This window comes from Mustela putorius, unplaced genomic scaffold (assembly GCF_011764305.1).
Source record: "Mustela putorius furo isolate JIRA1106 unplaced genomic scaffold, ASM1176430v1.1 tig00000281_pilon_pilon_pilon, whole genome shotgun sequence".
Lineage (NCBI taxonomy): Eukaryota > Metazoa > Chordata > Mammalia > Carnivora > Mustelidae > Mustela > Mustela putorius.
Genome location: NW_025421343.1, coordinates 3662589 through 3680646, shown reverse-complemented (window position 1 = coordinate 3680646; position 18058 = coordinate 3662589). Strand labels below are relative to the sequence as shown.

General features: G+C 41.8%; 1 protein-coding gene across 9 annotated transcripts; it reads left to right on the top strand.

Moving 5' to 3' along the window:
• The first annotated feature begins 2804 nt into the window (after positions 1 to 2804).
• On the top strand, positions 2805 to 12563 carry TPRKB (TP53RK binding protein). Of its 9 annotated transcripts, XM_004742207.3 has the most exons (6): positions 6125 to 6190; positions 6753 to 6786; positions 8301 to 8464; positions 9911 to 10033; positions 11386 to 11562; positions 12437 to 12563. In XM_004742207.3, the coding sequence occupies exons 3-6, from the start codon at positions 8324 to 8326 to the stop codon at positions 12521 to 12523; spliced, it is 528 nt and encodes a 175-aa protein (XP_004742264.1). In that variant the 5' UTR covers positions 6125 to 6190; positions 6753 to 6786; positions 8301 to 8323; the 3' UTR covers positions 12524 to 12563. The 9 variants fall into 9 exon arrangements, with proteins under 9 accessions (XP_044934956.1, XP_044934955.1, XP_044934954.1 ...); XM_004742208.3 differs by lacking the exon at positions 6753 to 6786 and having other exon boundaries at positions 5968 to 6172; XM_004742206.3 differs by lacking the exon at positions 6753 to 6786 and having other exon boundaries at positions 5974 to 6190.
• Positions 12564 to 18058: the final 5495 nt, after the last annotated feature.

The following is an 18058-nucleotide window of genomic DNA, read 5'->3' as shown; positions in this document are numbered from 1 at the left end:
AGTTTTTAACCTTTTTGCTCTTTTTTTTTTAAGATCAGGAGAATTTTCCTCAGTTTTATTTTCTACCTTCCATATATTATTTTCTGAATGACTTTTTTTGATACTTTTTTTTTAAGGTATCAGCATTTATTCTGCCTTTCTTCTATTTTTTTTTTATTTTTTAAAGATTTTATTAGTTATTTGACTGAGAAAGATCACAAGTAGGCAGAGAGGCAGGCTCCCCACTGAGCAGAGAGCCCGATGTGGGTGGGGCTCATCCCAGGACCCTGAGACCATGACCTGAGCCAAAGGCAGAGGCTTAACCCACTGAGCCACCCGGGCACCCACTTTTTTGTTTTTTAATGAATGTATTCTTTTTTTTTCTCCAAAGTTACCAACTATGTTTAGGTTTCTTCTGTTCCCTGCATCAACTGTTTCCCTTCTTTTTTTTTTAAATTGTTTGTTTGTTGATGCCTGTCTCTCCCGTGAGAGGTGTTCTTAGGATATCTGGTAACCTTTGCCCATCTTTTCGTACTTAAGATTGAGGCATTAAAAACTGATGGAAGCCCTGCTTGAACTATGGTGGATTTGTAATCATAATGTTGTCAGTTCGCTTTTTGTTTCCTTCCCCCTTGCTGCACGCATTTAGGTTTTATTTTCTCCATTCTGACAGTTGCTGTCTTTGATCATTTTATTGCTCTCTCATCTACCATTTGGTATCTCTCCCCATTGTCTTTTGAGTTTTTAAACCATAAAAATTCCTTTTTTGACATTCTGGGTAGAAATAGAGATGCCAATATTTGGTCAGTTCAGCCAGTGTAATGAGCATCTGCTGCCAATAAAATTGAGTTTGGGATTTATCCTCAGTCTAACAAGCGTGATTTTTATACATTGTGTCCCAGAAGTGTAGGCCTTTGAGTATCCTCAGTCACGATTTGGTCTTGTAACGTCAGTCACAAACCCTCCTGCTGTGGCAGGAAGCCCCATATAGGAACCTGTGTGAACCACCTTTCTGATGTAATTCTAACAACTGCCCCAGAATTATGCCGTACACATTTATGTCACATGTCTTTATCTTCCAAGTTGTTCCCTTGGCTATAATGGCGCTGTGGTCTCTGAGAGCAAATCATTCCCATTCTTGAAGCCTATCTCAGTAAAGCCTTCTTTCCCAACTCTACCCCCTATTGATTCATACCTTTTCCTACAAGGTAACTTGTTTCACTATTTAGTATTTATTTCATTTATATCGCAGCTTCCAAGCACAGTCTCAGATTCCCTCAACTCCCCCCTTCCTTCCCAAAGGCACCATCTGTCACCCGGCCCACAGTCCCCTTTTCCACCTTGGCAGCAAACCTTACTGTACTCCCTGAGCCGACTAAAGGTCAGGTTAATCAAGGCCCTTACAGCCTCCAGACCAAGCTCTCTCTCTTCTGTCATTTCTTCACGTTAGAGCTGGAGGAGATGCTCTACTGCCAGCACAGGATCGGGCTTTCTGAACTGCCAATGAAGGGATGATCAGAAATGAGGAGGAAGTTCCCACTGTGTGGAGCCTTGATTAGTGAAACACAGAGGACTGGAGGACACCTGGCAGGCAAATTCATCCCCCTCCTTGCTCCCTTCTGTGGAGGACTGTGGGGAAAGGTTTTTCCTTTCAAGCCTTCCAGAGAAAGCTTAGCCCACTGAGCAGACACTTGCTAAACGACCCTGCTAATGAGGAAATCCATTACCTCACATTGCTTTGCAGCTTTCCTTGCTTCACTGCCCTTTTTTCCCTCACTGTCACTAGTCTGCACATTTCCCAAATAAAACATTAGCACTTTAACCCTTGTATGAGGCTCTGCTTTCCAGAGGACCTAGGTAAGGTACTCAAGCATTTGTTAATACATTTGGCAGTCATAGGTTTTTTTGTTTTTAAGATTTTATTTATTTATTTGTCAGAGAGTGAGCACAGGCAGAGGCAGAGGGAGAAGCAGGCTCCCCGCCGAGCAAGGAGCCTGAGGTGGGGCTCAATCACAGGATGCTGGGAATATGACCTGAGCCACTTAACCAACTGAGCCACCCAGACGTCCCAATCATAGGTTTTTAATTGTTTAACCATGTATACGAAAGTGGGAAATACCAGAGCTCTTCCTGATCTGATATGGAGATCCTACAAATGTTTATACCTTTAGGAATACAGAAATGTAATATATTCAAAGTAACAATTTACCAAGAAGTATAGGCTGTACTTTTGGGTAGGCATTTATTCTCAGGGTTATTTTCACATGACTTGGGAATAGTTTTTGGAGTCTCGGTGTCTTCTTTGACCCATTTGTTCAGATAACACTTCCAAGGTTAGACTCACTTTAGCAGATGGTAACAGTTATGCATGTTTATGCAGGTTTATATATTGTAGAGAACAAGGCTGATGTTCTTGTGATAGTTCTCATTTAACACTCTTCCAAATCAGATCTTTTGAACTCATTTTATGATGCATAGTGACCTCTTCCTCTGCAACTGTAGTAAAGGGATTATCTTTGCCTCTGGGATGACTTTTTTTTATTTTTTTAAAGATTTTATTTATTTGACATAAAGAATGTGTGCACATGAGCTGGCAGAAGGAAAGGAAGAAGAAGGTTCCCTGCTGAGCAGGGAGCCCAACAAGGGGCTTGATCCCAGGACCCTGAGATCATGACCCAAGCTGAAGGTAGACACTTAACCAAAATGAGCCACCCAGGTGCCCAAGATGACTTTTTTTTTTTTTTTAGAAGATTTTATTTATTTATTTATTTGACAGAGATCACAAGTAGGCAGAGAGGCAGGCAGAGAGAGGAGGAAGCAGGCTTCCTGCTAAGCAGAAAGCCCGATGCGGGGCTCCATCCCAGGACCCTGGGATCACGACCTGAGCCAAAGGCAGACACTTTAACCCACTGAGCCATCCAGGTACCCCAACCAAGATGACTTTAGGAACAGTAAAATTCATCCATTTTTAGTGTGCAGTTCAGTGAGTTTTAACAAATGCACTGTTTTATAATGACTAGCACAACTGAGAACCTTGCCATCACCCCCAAAACTTTCCTCGTGTTATTTTGTAAGTAACTGTTCCCACCAACCCCATACCCTGGCAATCACTGATCGGTTTTTGGTCTGTATTCTTGCCTTTTTCAGAATGTCATGAATTTAATCACATAGTATATAGCCTTATGGGTGTGATTTCTTTTATTTCGCATAATGCTTTTGAGATCCATCTATGTCACCGAAGGGGATCAACATTCGATTCCCTTTTTGTTGCTGAGTTAGCATTCTGTTGTATGGATATATCACCGTTTGTTTATCCATCTTCCAGGTGACACTTCCAGTTTTTGACTTTTAAACAAAGTTGTTACAATCATTTGTATACAGGTTTTTCTGTGAACATAGGTGTTTATTTCCCTTGGAGTGAGACTGCTGCTATGAGGTAACTGTTACGTAATTTTATAAGAAACTGCCAAATGTCTCCCAAATGGCTGAACTATTTTACATCCCCATCAACAGGGTATAGGAGTTCCAGTTGCTCACATCCTTACTAGCACTTAGTACCCTCAATTTAATTGTACCTATTCTAATACTGGTGAATTTTTGTCTCATCGTGATTTTTAACATTTGAGGGGGCACCCTCATGGCTCAGTCAGTTAAGCATGTGACTCTTGATTTTGGCTCAGATCATGGTCTCAGGGTCATGAGATCAAACCCCGAGTCAGGCTCCATGCTGCGCACGCAGACTGCTTAACATCCTCTCTCCCTTTCGTTCTGCCCCTCCCCACCTCCCTCCCAAAAACTAGATAAAAGTTTGAGACATAATTGATATGATATATTGTATGTTTTTAAATGTACAATTTGATACTTTTGGCATGTATACAACCATGAAACCATTGCCACAATTAAGACAGAACATACCTGTTACCCCCAAAGTTTCCTTGTGCTATTTTGTAATTCCCTTTTTCCACCCAAGGCCCCCACCTAAGCAACCGCTGATCTGCTTTGTGTCACTGTAGTCTTATGTAAGTGGAATCATACAAAATGTACTATTTTAATGTCTGGCCTTTTTTATTGAGCGTGATTATTTTGAGATTCATCCATGTTATTCTATGTGACAACAGTTGGTTCCTTTTTATTGTCAAGTTGTAGTCCATTGTATGGATATATGATTTGCTTATCCATTCAGTTGATGAACATTATGGTGGTTTCCAGCTGTGGATGGTTACAAATATGCTGCTGAAAACTGAGTTGCTTTTTTTTAATGTCTTTTTAAATCAGCTTTATTGAGGTATAATTTACTGTCTATAAAATATATTTTTAAAGTGCATAGTATGATGAATTTTTACAAATTCCTACTCGCTATGTAACTAACACCACATCAAGATCTAGAACATTGGCTTCATGGCAAAGATTCCCTTGGGGTTTCTTCCAGGCTCCCCTCTCACTCCTCCATTCCTAGCAATCTTTTGCCTTCTAGTCACTCTAAAAAAAATTTTTAATTCCTAGAGTTTTATAGAAAAGGGATCATATGGTAATAAATTCTAGTGTTTTTTTTTTCTGAGTATGTTTTGTGAGTCATCCATGTTGTAAGTATTGTCAAGTATCAGTAATTCATTCCTTTTTGTTAATGATAAAAATAATGCTATATCCCATTGTATGAATTTACCACAATTTGCTTATCCACTGACATGTTGTTGGGCATTGGGTTGTTTCCAGTCTTTTGCTGTTAAGACTAAAAGCTGCCGTGAACATTCATGTACAGGCCTTTGTATGTACACATTTTCATTTTTCCTGGTAAATGCCAAGGAATGAAACTGCTGAGTACAGTAAATACACGTTTGGTTTATTAAGAAATGGCCACTCTTTTCTAAAGTGGTTGTACTATTTTATAAAAGTCAAACCAGCAATACCGATTGTGTCTGACAACACTTACATTAACAGTTTTTAAAATTTTAGTTATGTGAATGTGTGGCAGCTCCTTGTGTTTTAAATTTGCATTACTCTGCTATGATGTTGAGCATCTTATGTGTTTATTGGCCTGATTCATGTATCTTTTATAAAGTGTTCAAATATGTCACCCATTCATAATTAGGTTGTTTTCTCTTACTGAGTTATGGGCGTTCTTTATATAGTCTGAATACCAATCTTTGGTCAGAATATCTTTTTCACATACACATTCCCACGTATTCAAGCCAAAGGGTACTCTTTGCTACCCCTTAAATAGGGGAAGGCCTTTGTGTTTCAGAGCCTTTGAACTCTGTGTTGGCTGGAATGCTGTTCTCCCATATCATAGAGGTTGCTTCCAGACCTCCTCCAGTCACTTTCTGGTGAGATCTTAACCATCCTATTTGAAATAGTAATACCCACGGCCAGGCATTCCTCCCTTTTCCTATCTTTTTTTCTCCATAGCACACACCTACCCGACAGCTATATTTATTATTTACCTGTGTAAATGTACCTGTTTAAAGAAAAGTGCTGTCCAAGAAGAGCTCCAACTATAAACATGGAAAATAATGCTCTGCAACCTGTTTAGAGGATTACTTCCTCTCTTGGAGGCTGATACACTCTTACGGATAAGAAATTTCAGAGCCTGCTAGATGCAGGAAGAGGTTCATTTCATCAGTGTCCTGCCACCTATCTTTTAAGTACCGGAGGCAATCTGTCCATTCCCTCTCCCTAGGAGACCCTCCCTAGATGACCGACCGCACCGACAGCAAGAAGGGAATGAGTCCCGCCTACCCCGCAGAGAACTGTAGCGGAGACGAAGGAGCTCATCCTGGCCAACACTGTGCTTTGCACTGGAAGAAACCTACGTCTTGCCCAACACGTCGGAGAGAAGGCCGAGACTCGGCACTGAAACCTCAGCGTCCAGTCCCTGGGTCCTTAGCGTCCCCGTCGCCGGAAGTGACGGACAGGGCCTCCCGTCACTCCGCGTCCGCTGACAGCTCAGGCTGGGGAAGAAGCGTGTCGGGAGGGGCGGACGCCGCCTCGGCCCGGCTTCCGGAATGTGAGGGCTTTGTTTCCAAGGGGAAGGTTTTCCAGGAGGACCGGAAGCGCGGGCGTGTGGGTCCTCTCGGGGTTGGAAGCCCAGCCCCGGGAACGCAGCCCGGCGGGGACAGGCGCCTGCTCATTGACGTCCTGAAAGGGCGGAGAAGCGCGTCTAAGAGGGACCAGACCCGGGGCTTTGGGCGCCCCGGTAAATGGACTCTTAACGGCAAGTGGGAGAGTAGGAGTCAGGGCTCCGCCGGTCGGGGGCGCAGAGCGGGGAGCCCGGGCACCGGAAGCCGGGGAGGCCGCGGCGGCGGCGGCGGCCGAGAGAGTGTGGGCCCCGCGCGCCTGCGAGCAGAGGGAGTGACGGCTCGGAGTGGCGGGGCTGGAGGCTTTATCGCACGAGCAGCGGAAGGACCCGCTGTGGCTTACTTTTTGAGGGGATCGCTCTTTCTGCCCGCCGGAGGTTGGCTGGTGGGAGGGCGGGAACTGCGAGGCGACAACCCCGGGAAGGCCACAGCCGTAGAAGAAGGGGCGGTGTTGCTGGGGGCAGTGGGTGTAGACGAGAAGTGGGCGGGTCAGAGGGATACCTAAGAGGTAGAATCGTCAGGACTGTGGATTAACTATGGGGTAGGTGTTCGGGGATGATTCCAAGTTTCTGGCCTAAGTGAGGAAATTTATTTTGACCTTTGCCAGGGATCCTTTTTTCCCTAGTGTTAAAACATAAACAGCGAAGAGGTTTTTTCCCTGCTGATTATATGTATTCCTATTTTGTGTGCTCCCTGTAGAAAATTCAGAACGGACATCTTTTTTAAATAGAAGGTAAAAATGACCAATATTCCTACCACCCGAGATGGCCATATTTTGGCGTGTTTCATGTTTTTGTCTTCTGTGTGCATCTTTTTTGGGAAATTGGGAATATATTCGTTATTTTTTTTCTGTATCTTTTTCCTCCCATTGGACATTCCCATGACTATAAAGATTGAACTGCGGTGTGCCAAGATATGATCCACACATACTGCTTTTTCCTAATAAAAACTCAGATGTCATTCCACCAAGTCAGAACTTTTCGGTTTATTTTCCTTTCAGTATTTTTATGCACTTTTTTGAGAAGTCCACTATTTATGCTACATTTTAGGTTTTGTTTTTCAAGCACATGTTTTAAATCAATGTTATTTATTGCTGTTTTCACACATCCTTAACTGCTTTTCGGGACTATAGTTTTTAATATGGTTGTTTAGTTGCAACAAATTCTGTTATTAGTTAGATAATTTTTCAACTTTTTGCTATTAGGATGATGAGAGGGACATCTAGTTTACATAAATTTTCAGGTTTTTGGTTTATTCTTTGAAAAGAGTCGTAGAAATGGAACCAAGTAAAAGGATAAAATGAATCTATCAAATTGCCTCATCCAAATATCTCACTAAGACTTTGATTGACATTGTTTGTTTTTTTTTTTAAGATTTTATTTATTTATTTGACAGACAGAGATCACAAGTAGGCAGAGAGGCAGACAGAGAGAGAGGAGGAAGCAGGCTCCCTGCTGAGCAGAGAGCCTGATGCAGAGCTCGATCCCAGGACCCTGGGATCATGACCTGAGCTGAAGGAAGAGGCTTTAACCCACTGAGCCACCTAGGCGCCCTGATTGACATTGTTTTAAACGTCATATTTTTGCAATACTTTATCAATTCAAAGATATGGTTGTCTTTCTGGTTAGTCAAGTTCTTGTCTTTTATGTTTCTTTTATGTCTTTGTCCTTTCCTTATTAAACTTATGTGTAAGAAAGGGCCAGTAATTGATCTTTTTTCTTTTTCTTTGTTTAGTGATTGTACCCTCTCTGCTCAGATGTCATTATGAAATGAGTATCTTTGAGTCAGGTGTCATACTTTCTTCAATAAAATTTTCTTAATATTTGTGTCTAGGTTCTGCTAAAATTACATATAATGGTAAGCCCAGGAAGCTAAAAAGGCTAAGTTGGCATGAGGTTTTACTAATAGCATCAGCAACCTCTTGTCTAACAAATTCCTGACATTCTGCTCCTACTTGGCTATTAGAGAAGCTTCCCCTCAGCCATGCATCAGATCCTGTCTGTACAACAAGGGAACCAGGCAGTAACCTTGATCCTTTCTGAAGAATGGTAAAGGAAGCTAGAAACACGTCAGCGTGGGTGGGAAGACATCTCATGAGGATGCAAATGTGCTTTTGGGATGGATTCTTCTAGTTTAACAGTTCTGCCATCTTATTAAAGTTATTTTATTTGTTAGCAAGGCTATTTTTTAGTGAATTATAACATTAACTTTTAAACAAAGTCTTTTGGTCTTTTTGGTTTTATGCAGATAGACTCCTGCTTGTCTATGAAATGCAGTTAACACATCAGCTGGACCTATTTCCCGAATGCAGGGTGACCCTTCTGTTATTTAAAGATGTAAAAAATGCTGGAGACTTGAGAAAAAAGGCCATGGACGGTGCTATTGATGGTTCACTAATAAACCCTAAGGTGGTGAGTATAAGTGAGACTAGCTGAGTTTTAACAGGGCATTGAAGAGTATGTTAATTTTTCATGATGTTACGGGTTAGCCTAAAACTGTCACCTTTGGGTAAAGAGTTCTCGTCCAGGCTTTGGAGTCAGACTGGGCCAGCCTTGAATTTAACAGTGAATAGAAGCCTAAGTGCTGGGAACTTCCCCAGGAGATAAAGAAAGGTTGTGGTCAGGCTCTGATCTAATGGCAAATTCCTGGATCTTCATCTTCTCGTCTGAACTAGAAAAAAATCTCTGCACAGGATTTGAAGGGCACATGCACCCAAATGTTTATAGCAGCAGTGTCCACAATAGCCGAAATATTAAAAGAGCCCAGATGTCCATTGACAGATAAAGAAGATGTGGTATATATATATACAATGGAATAGTACTTAGCCATCAAAAAAAGAATGAACTCTTGCCATTTGCAGCAACATGGGTGGAACTACAGGGTATTCTGGTAAGCGAAAGAATTGCCAGAGGAAGATGAATACCATATGATTTCACTCCTGGAGAATGTAAGAAAACATGAATATAGGGGAAGGGAAGGAAAAATAATGATGAAAATAGAGAGGGAGGCAAACGATAAGATGTTGAACTCTAGAAAACAAACAGGGTTGCTGGAGGGGAGGAGGGTGTAGGGATGGGGTAACTAGGTGATGGGCATTTGAGGTAATGAGCACTGGGTGTTATATGTAAGTGATGAATCCCTGAATTCTACCCCTGAAACTAATACTATATGTAAACTAAATTGAATTTAAAGAAAGAATTTAAAAAATAAATAAAAATTTTAAAAAGCTGTTATTTGGGGGGGAAAAAAATCTCTGCACAGGAGGCAGGTATAGTGGTTAAGAGGCCACACTGTGGAAACACAGCAGCAGAATTTAATCCCAGCTCTGCCATTACAACTTTGAGCAGGTGGTGGCCAACCTTTGGAGTATGCTTACTCTGTTCCTTTCCATATACCAGCTCAGTCTTCACAACAACCTTATGAAATAAATACTATGACTATCTGCATCTAACAGATAAAACAGGAATTTGCCTAGGTCCCCTCAGTGGTTGAGTGACAGAGCTGGGATTCAAACCCAGACACTCTTTGCTTTGGTTTCCTTGTCCACTGCACATGAATAATAATACTGATTTCATAGGGTAGTTTTAAGGATTAAAATATCACACGTAAAATGTTTAGAATATGGCTTTTCCCATGATGTTCTGAACAAATGTTATTTAAAATTTTTTCACTACTTAAGTTTCTTGCGGCTTTTAAAATTCTATGATTTTCTGAACACCCAGCAATTTTGAAAATGTAGTCCACAGAAATTGTGATGAAGTAAAATAGCCTGACATCGAAGTTACCAAAAGCTAAGGCATGCATCTCCAGGGCGCTCCAGATGCTCCATGTGTAATTCTTTCTGTCCTCTTTGGTAGATTGTCGATCCATTTCAGATACTTGTGGCAGCAAACAAAGCAGTTCATCTCTACAAACTGGGAAAAATGAAGACAAGAACTCTACCAACTGAAATTATTTTCAACCTTTCCCCAAATAACAATGTAATTAATATGGATTTCACTTAATTTATTTCTGTTGACCTTGTCATGATATACCATGTGTTCCCTAGTGTTGGGTTGGAGGCTGAATTCCTGTACACCTGTTGTTGGTAACAAAGCAAAATAATAGTTAAGAGTTCTGGACAGAATTGAGGTTTAGCACTGCCTCTTACTAGACAAATAAGCTTAGTCATTTCAGATATGAGTAAACAGAAGTTAAGCTACATGAAATGAGGACAGTTTTATCTGTCCTTATCAGATAAAAGGAGCAGGAAGATCCCCCTAAATGATATATACATTTAAATGGTAAAACATTAAGCATAGATATTTGTGTGTTATCGCGCACATCTACTCTCCCTATAAACTTGAGGATAGAATCCATGTCTTTTCCATATCCAGAAGTCCTCCGGTTAACAGCCCTTAACACGGGTGCTCTCACACCTCCGGGGCACAGGAAGTTTGTGGTTTGAGGTACTGATGGTAAGTTACTGAGCTAAAGACATTCCATATGTGGCACATTAAAAAAATAACAAAAAAACCCTGAAAATTTTGCTGATGAAGTTTGAGTATTACTACTACTGTTAATAACACAACCAGGTAATAATAGCATCCAGAGGATAATTGGGAATGCTGCAGCATAATTTCAAATAATGTTTGAAATTTTATAAAATTATAAAGTGCAGGATAATAGAATTAACTCCTTGGTACCTGGAGAAAAACATTTCCAGATAATTATTATTTCTTTGAGATCATTTGAAATAACTTGAGAAACTATTCAATTCAGTAAGCATCTGTTGGGCTGGTCCCTCTTTTGGCTACAGTTCCAGGGCAGGGGAAGGAAATATGCTCCTGAGGAAGGCAGGGAAATGACAGAAATCCAGCTGCTCTAAGACAAATGATATATTGGGAATAATAAGTCAAACCTATGGGAACAACAAGGAAGCAACTCCTGTAAGGAGTGGGCTGCAGCGGGGAGTGCCATGTGCACTGGACGGTGAAGGATGAGGCACTCCAGACAGAAGGAGGAAAAGTGTGAAATGATAGGACCGGCACCGTCCAGGCTGGCTAGAAGGTAGGCGTGCGTGGCTGGAGGTTCATCGGGGATCAGAAGGAGGGGGTGTTTGTGTGCCATGCCAAGAATGGGCTTGCCTGTGCAGTAAGGAGGTGTACCTGTGAGCAGAGAGTGTGCTAGAGGCATAGCTGGTGGGTGTTAGGAAGGGCTGTTGAAGAGAAACACTAGGTGGAGAGAACCATTTGGAAATGAAAATAACCCCCAGCCAGAGAAGGAGGCTGATGGGGAGATGTTTCAGACACAGAAACTACTAGTATATTATCTTCCCTTTTTTTCCCCTTAGATTTCAGAAGCTTTGAAAAAATTTGGTATCTCAGCAAATGACACTTCAATTCTAATTGTTTATATTGAAGAGGGAGAAAAACAAATAAATCAAGAAGACCTAATATCTCAGGTTGAAGGTCATCAGATTTCTCTGAAAAACCTTCCCGACATAACAAATATTACAGAAGTCAAAAAGGTTTGTAAATCTGTATTTTTAGAAAGAGTGATGAAGAGGGGAGGGGTGCCTGGGTGGCTCAGTGGGTTAAAGCTTCTGCCTTCAGCTCAGGTCATGATCCGGGGTGCTGGGATTGAGCCCCGCATTGGGCTCTCTACCTAATTGTGATCTTTGTCAAATAAATAAATAAAATCTTTTAAGAAAAAAAAAGAGGAAAAGTAAAACCAATGCTGTTTGCTTATTGATCACCAATGCTTTTTTTTTTTAAAGGTTAATGTAATTAAAAATTACTTGAATTATAGAGGCTAAGAATTAGAAAGTGCAGGTTTATGTAAAATATAGTTAGAAATTTAGTTGATAAAAGCATTCTCTAAGAATAAATAAATTCTATATTTTATATTTCAAATGCACTGTGTAAGCTTGATCTCTTTTTTTTAATATTTTATTTATTTTGAGAGAGCACAGAGCAAGAGAGGGAGCTCAAGCAGGGGAAGGGAGAGGGGCAGAAGGAGAAGCAGACTCCCAGCTGAGCAGGAAGTCCTATGCAGATGCAGATGTAGGGGTTGATTTCAGGACCCTGGGATCATGACCTGAGCTACCCAGGCTGCCCTGTGTGAGCCTGATCTTTAATGTCTACATGTACACTTTTAAAATTGGTACAAATTTGGTTTCTGTGTTTATAGGGTTAATCACCATAACTGCAATTTAAAGGGAACTTTTGACTTAAATGATGAATTGCCATCTACTTTGCATATTTTAATTACATTTGTGATTTGTGATTTCATGCCATTATCCCAGTAGATGAATAAAAATTTCACTTATACATGTTTGTATGATGAAAATGAGTAGTGCATGAATATATTAGCATGCCATAATTTGTCTTCTATCTTTACAGATATATAAACTGTCTTCACAAGAAGAAAGTATTGGAACATTATTGGATGGTATCATTTGTAGAATGTCAACAAAAGATGTTTTGTGAAGTGACAAATATTAAAAATTTTCAGTATTTATTAAAAAAATGGATTTTTCTGTCTTATTATATATGTTCAATTCTAGAAAACACAGAATGTTACAACAAAGAAAAAAAAGCCACTGCCGTCTTCTCTTTTAATATTTTAAAAGATAGCCACTGTTGCTATTATGTGTTCTTATCTTCTAGTCTTCTGTTTCTATTCAAATATATTTCATCTTTATGTAATTGGAATAATTGGGCATTTACTAGGTTCTTGCCTTAGTGATTTTATATTCATCAGTTCATATTCCTGCCCTTACTTCTGGCTCCTCTGGCATTTCCCTTCCAAGCGTCCTGGTTCCGAAGGTTTTACATACAAGAATTCATTCATCATAGGTAAATACTAGTATAACCACCATTTTACACACAAGGCAACGAAAAGATTATACAAATAATAAGTAACTTGCTCAAGGTCATACAGCTAATATTGTCATGTTTTATAGATGGTTTGGGTTTTCTTTTTTCACTTTGTCTTCTATTTTGATTGTAGCAGTTAAGACTGCCTTGGTTAAGGGTCAGCAAACTTCTGTGAAGGGCCAGATAGTAAGTATTTTCAGCTTTGCAGACCATAAGGTCTCTGCTGCATCCACTAACTCTTGCTGTCATGGTATCCATAGGCCATAAGTGATGAGTATGGCTGTGTTTCAACAAAATTCAATTGACAAAAATAAATGGTGGGCAGGATTTGACCTGTGGCCATATTCTGTGGACTTCTGGGTTAGATTAGGCTTCAGTTGTAGTCCCTAAAGCTCACTGGCTTCACACAACAGACAAAAGTCTGTGTCATCCTCAGTCTGCATAGCCAGGGTGAAGCAGTAAACACAAGGGGCAGTGACTCAAACTGGGTCTGCTTATCTCACATTTCATGGTCCAAAGCCAGTCATGTGGTCCTTCCAACCACATAAGGAACAGAGAAGTATGATCCTTCCACATGCTGGAAAGTAGGAAGGTGGAAATAGTGATTTCTATCATGGTCATAAATAATAAAGCATAGGGACATCACTGACATTTCTTGTCTGTAGTGTGCTTAGCATTTTATATGTACTACCTCATTTAGTCTTACTACAATCCGGAGAGATTTTGACCAGCGAGGAAACAGATCTAATCTCTGAAGTCTATTTCAAAAAGTTTCAAACCTAAAGAACAATTAACAATTATACAGGAAAAGTCCATGTACCTTTCATGTGAATTTACTATTTGTTCTTAACACTTCGCTACATTTGTTTGCTCTTGCCTCTTGCTCTCCTACTTGCCTGTGCTCAGGTGTGTACAATACACACACACACACACACACACGCTGAATGATTTGAATGTAAGTTATAGACCTGGCACTCCAGCCTACACAGTGTTTAGTTGTTATATCTCCTTTCATCTACAGCAAAACTTTTAAGAGTGATGTTGACATTTTTTGAAGAGCACCCGAAGTATCTTTCAGAATTCCACACTATCTGGATTTGTTCATGATTTACATCAGCTTAAATATTTTTGGAAGTAATCTTGGATCCTTGCCATTGTGTGTCACCACGCAATGTCCGTTGGCCCCATCATTAGTGATAAAAGTTGGATCCCTTGGTTAAGGCGGTGCCTTCCCCAGACGTCTCCATTACAAAGGCATCTCTTTCCCTGACAGAGCGTTTCAGCTGCCTGGAACTAATAGTCTGATCCCAATAACCCCAGGCCCCATGCTCTGAACACCTCCGTGGCATGGCTCCTCCCATGCCCCATGCCGTCACTCACTTTCTTTGTATCGACAAGGTACATGTAACATACCTAGTCTCTTCTTACACATTATACTGCTTTTAATGTTTCACTTTTGCAATAAATCTTTGTACATGTTTTTCTTTTGGATAGTTTCTCTAAAGTAGAATTCTTGGGGATGAGCAGCTGTACTCATTAGAGAACTTCCAGAGCAGAAAGGTGCCCTTCTGCCCTACCTACTGCAGCCACTTCTCTGCTCTGGTTTACTAATGGCAGCCACTCTGCACTCACATCACAATATAAGCATAACCTAGTCTGGTTGGTCTCAGAATGAAGTTTGTATTCATCAAATTTGCCTGTTAGTGATGTTTTTATAGTCCTTTCTGCCACTGACCTTCCATGTTCCCCTGTAGATCAATCCTTCCAATACCCCTGCCCCGCCCCTGTTCTGAGAGGTGGACCTATATGGCAGCAAGAGGACTCTTCTCCTTGGCTTCTGCTTAGGTTTGGCCAAGTAGGTGACCCGCAGGAGACTGGAAAGGGGAAGACCATGTGAGGCCGGCATATTTATTCTCCTGGCCCCCTCCCTGCAAGGTCATGTGGGCTGGCTTTGTCCCTGAACCTTTCAACTCCTGAGTCAGGTTTCTGTCATCTCTCCCTCCCACGCTGCTTCAGGCCTCCTGGGCAATAATACACCTTGTTCTTGCACCATCCTCGGTCCCTCTCTACCCACCCATACCTTCAGAATTAGTCCCTTTGATCATCTGCATGAAATCTGCTGGAGTTACCCTAATTTGGAATGCTCTAATTTGAGTTACCCTAATTTAAGAGTGCCTGATACTCTCTCACTCTCTCAGACAATTAGTTGTAAGGTTACAGAACATCTCTGTGGAGCTGGAATCATAGTTCTAGGATTCCTGAACATCTTACTAGGATGACTCACCCATCTACTTCTTTCCCCTTGAAAGGACTTGCCATGATTTTCTTCCACTCATCTTCTCAAAATAATGAGCTCCCAGTAGAAGTTCAGGGCATTGGTCTGACACTGGGTTATGGGGAGCCCTGATGAGAGATTAGTGGAGAATTTAAGGAATTTAAGTTAAATGAAACTGAATTGATGTTCTCTTCTCCCTGAGATTTCCAAAATGTAATGCCATTTATGAACTGTCCTTCTCACTGTCCCATTTCTGGGCTGCGCTGATGCAGTAAGGAATATTTTTCAAAGATATAAGTGTGGGGTTTTAATGACTTTTTCCTCTTAAATCTACAACCTTTGAACTAATGGTGATTCTACGAGGCCTTGAGTAGAAGATCTCAGCTTTTCTGGCCTTGGTTTCCATTTGTAAATGGGGTCATTGATATCAACCTTAGTTCTTAGATTGTTATGAATATCAAACAGAGCCTAGGAAAAGAGATTCCTCACAGTGCCAGGCATCTGATTTCCCTTTTTGTACTAGCCAGTAGTGCTGAGGCAGACAGGAGTATAAAACAGGACTCGTTGCTGGTGGAAAAGTAGAACAGTTCAGCCACTTTGGACAGCAGTATGGCAGTTCCTCAAAAAGTTAAACATAAAATTACCATATGACCCAGAAATTCCACTCCTAGGTATATACCCAATAGAACCGAAAACAGGTGCTCAACCCAAAACATATACACCAATGTTCCTAACAGCACAATTCACAATAGCCAAAAGATGGAAACAACCCAAGTGTTCCTCAGTGGATGAATGGATGAATGGATACACAAATGTGGGATATCTCTACCGTGGAATATTATGGAGCCATAAAAAGCCATGAGCTACTGATACAAGCTACAACATGGGTGAGCCTTAAAACAAAGTGGAAGAAGCTGAACGCAGAATTTCGCCTATCACATGATTCGATTTAAATGAAATATCTAAAAAGCTGGTTAGTTGTTGCCAGGGTCTGGCGAGAGGAGGAAGAGAGAGAGACTACGTAGGGGTCAGGGGGATGCTTTTGGGGTGTGAATATGCTTTGGAACCATGTAGAGGCAGTGGCTGCACAACATACTGAGTGTGCTGAATGCCAATGAATTGTACACACTACACCAGTTAATTAAAATGGGAAATAATAAACACATGTGCCTTACCTTTGGGAGTTCATGATCTTAGCTAAGTGCCTTTAGACTCTCAGATCCAGCTGAGGCAGAGCCAGGTAGATTCCCACATGCCTCTGTTTCACCATCTGAAGGCCAGAGCCTGGGGTCTCAGCACACCCAAGGTTCCATCATTTGCACAGAGAATGTCCCATAAGTCCTCCATCCAGATGCTGCCATCATTTGGTATGATCGCTCAGACTTTTCTCTTTGCATGCTTGCTTCTATACATTAGTTTCAAGTTATGGTTTTCCAAAAATGAATCAAAACCTACTGTTTTATAGTCTTTTTTAAATGTCAATATATGGGCGCCTGGGTGGCTCAGTTGGTTAAGCCGCTGCCTTCGGCTCAGGTCATGATCTCAGGGTCCTGGGATCAAGTCCCGCATCGGGCTCTCTGCTCAGCAGGAGCCTGCTTCCCCCCCCTCCCCTGCCTGCCTCTCCATCTACTTGTGATTTCTCTCTGTCAAATAAATAAATAAAATCTTTAAAAAAAAAATAAATGTCAATATATCCTCACATTATCATTGTTTATGGCTGTGAGGAAAGATGAAAAACCTGGAGACCAAGCCACTGGGTTTTGAGGAGGCCACAGAACCCAGTGAGAATACAAGGAAGGAGAGCATGGGGACAGATCACAGACCTCTGGTCCCTCAGCTTGACTGTTAGGTTTTTGACTGGTTAATATTAGACTCGCTAGGAAAACTCAACTGTACTTTGGATTCCTAGTTCAAATTCTGCTTAACACTGAAACGTTTAAATATTAAAATGTATGAAACCAATGTAGCAAATACCCATGGCTCACCCCTCAGATTTCATGTTAAACTTTACCCTTGTGACCTTGCTGGGTGCCAAAGACCTGTCAGCAGTCTCCATCCACTAGGCCTGGGCCCCAGCTGCCAGCCTCTGGTTTCTGACCAGAAGGCTTCAGGATGGTACCACTAGGGGCACCAAGTCTGTCTCTCCTGCATCCTCCAGAGGTTCTTGCCAGAAATGTGGCTGTCATCTCTGACCCCTTCCTCGTCCTCATTCCCATTTGGGTCATTACAAACTCCTGATATTTCTACCCACAAAATGCACTACGGGTGGGCTGGTTCTCACCATCTGGATTGCCTCACTCTGTTCCAAGCCACCACTCACTCTTGTAGGGCCTCTGTTAGCCCACGTAGCTCCTTAGTGAATACAGACAGCAGTCCACTGAATGCACAGTCCAGTGGGCAGTGCCGCCTTTGAGCAAATAAGAAAAAGCTCCCCCTTCACCTTTGGCCAGATTCAGGTCTGTGTCAGGGCTCACGGCTTGGTGAGTGGAGCAGGGCTCTATTTCTGTTCCGACGAGTCCTCCTTGCCCGGATGCTCTTGAACAGTGAGCAACCTGCGTATCTGTACCTGGGGGCTCTTTTTTCACCTGGACTGGGACACTAGCCTGTGGGGGTGGGGGCTATGTGGTTCCACTACGGTCTCCTCCCATTCACTCCCCAGATGGAGCCAGAGCAGGCACAGGTGCACAGAGGCAGGCACACACGTGCACACACAGACCGCTACGTTACTCCCCAGTTAAAAGCATATCGATCGATGGCCTCCTGTCGCTTTTGGAGTAGAGTCCAAACTCCGCAAACTGGGACGATAGGCCCCGCATGCCCAGGCCCCAGCCGCCCTCACCACTCCCTCCCTCCCTCCCTCCCTCGGCCGT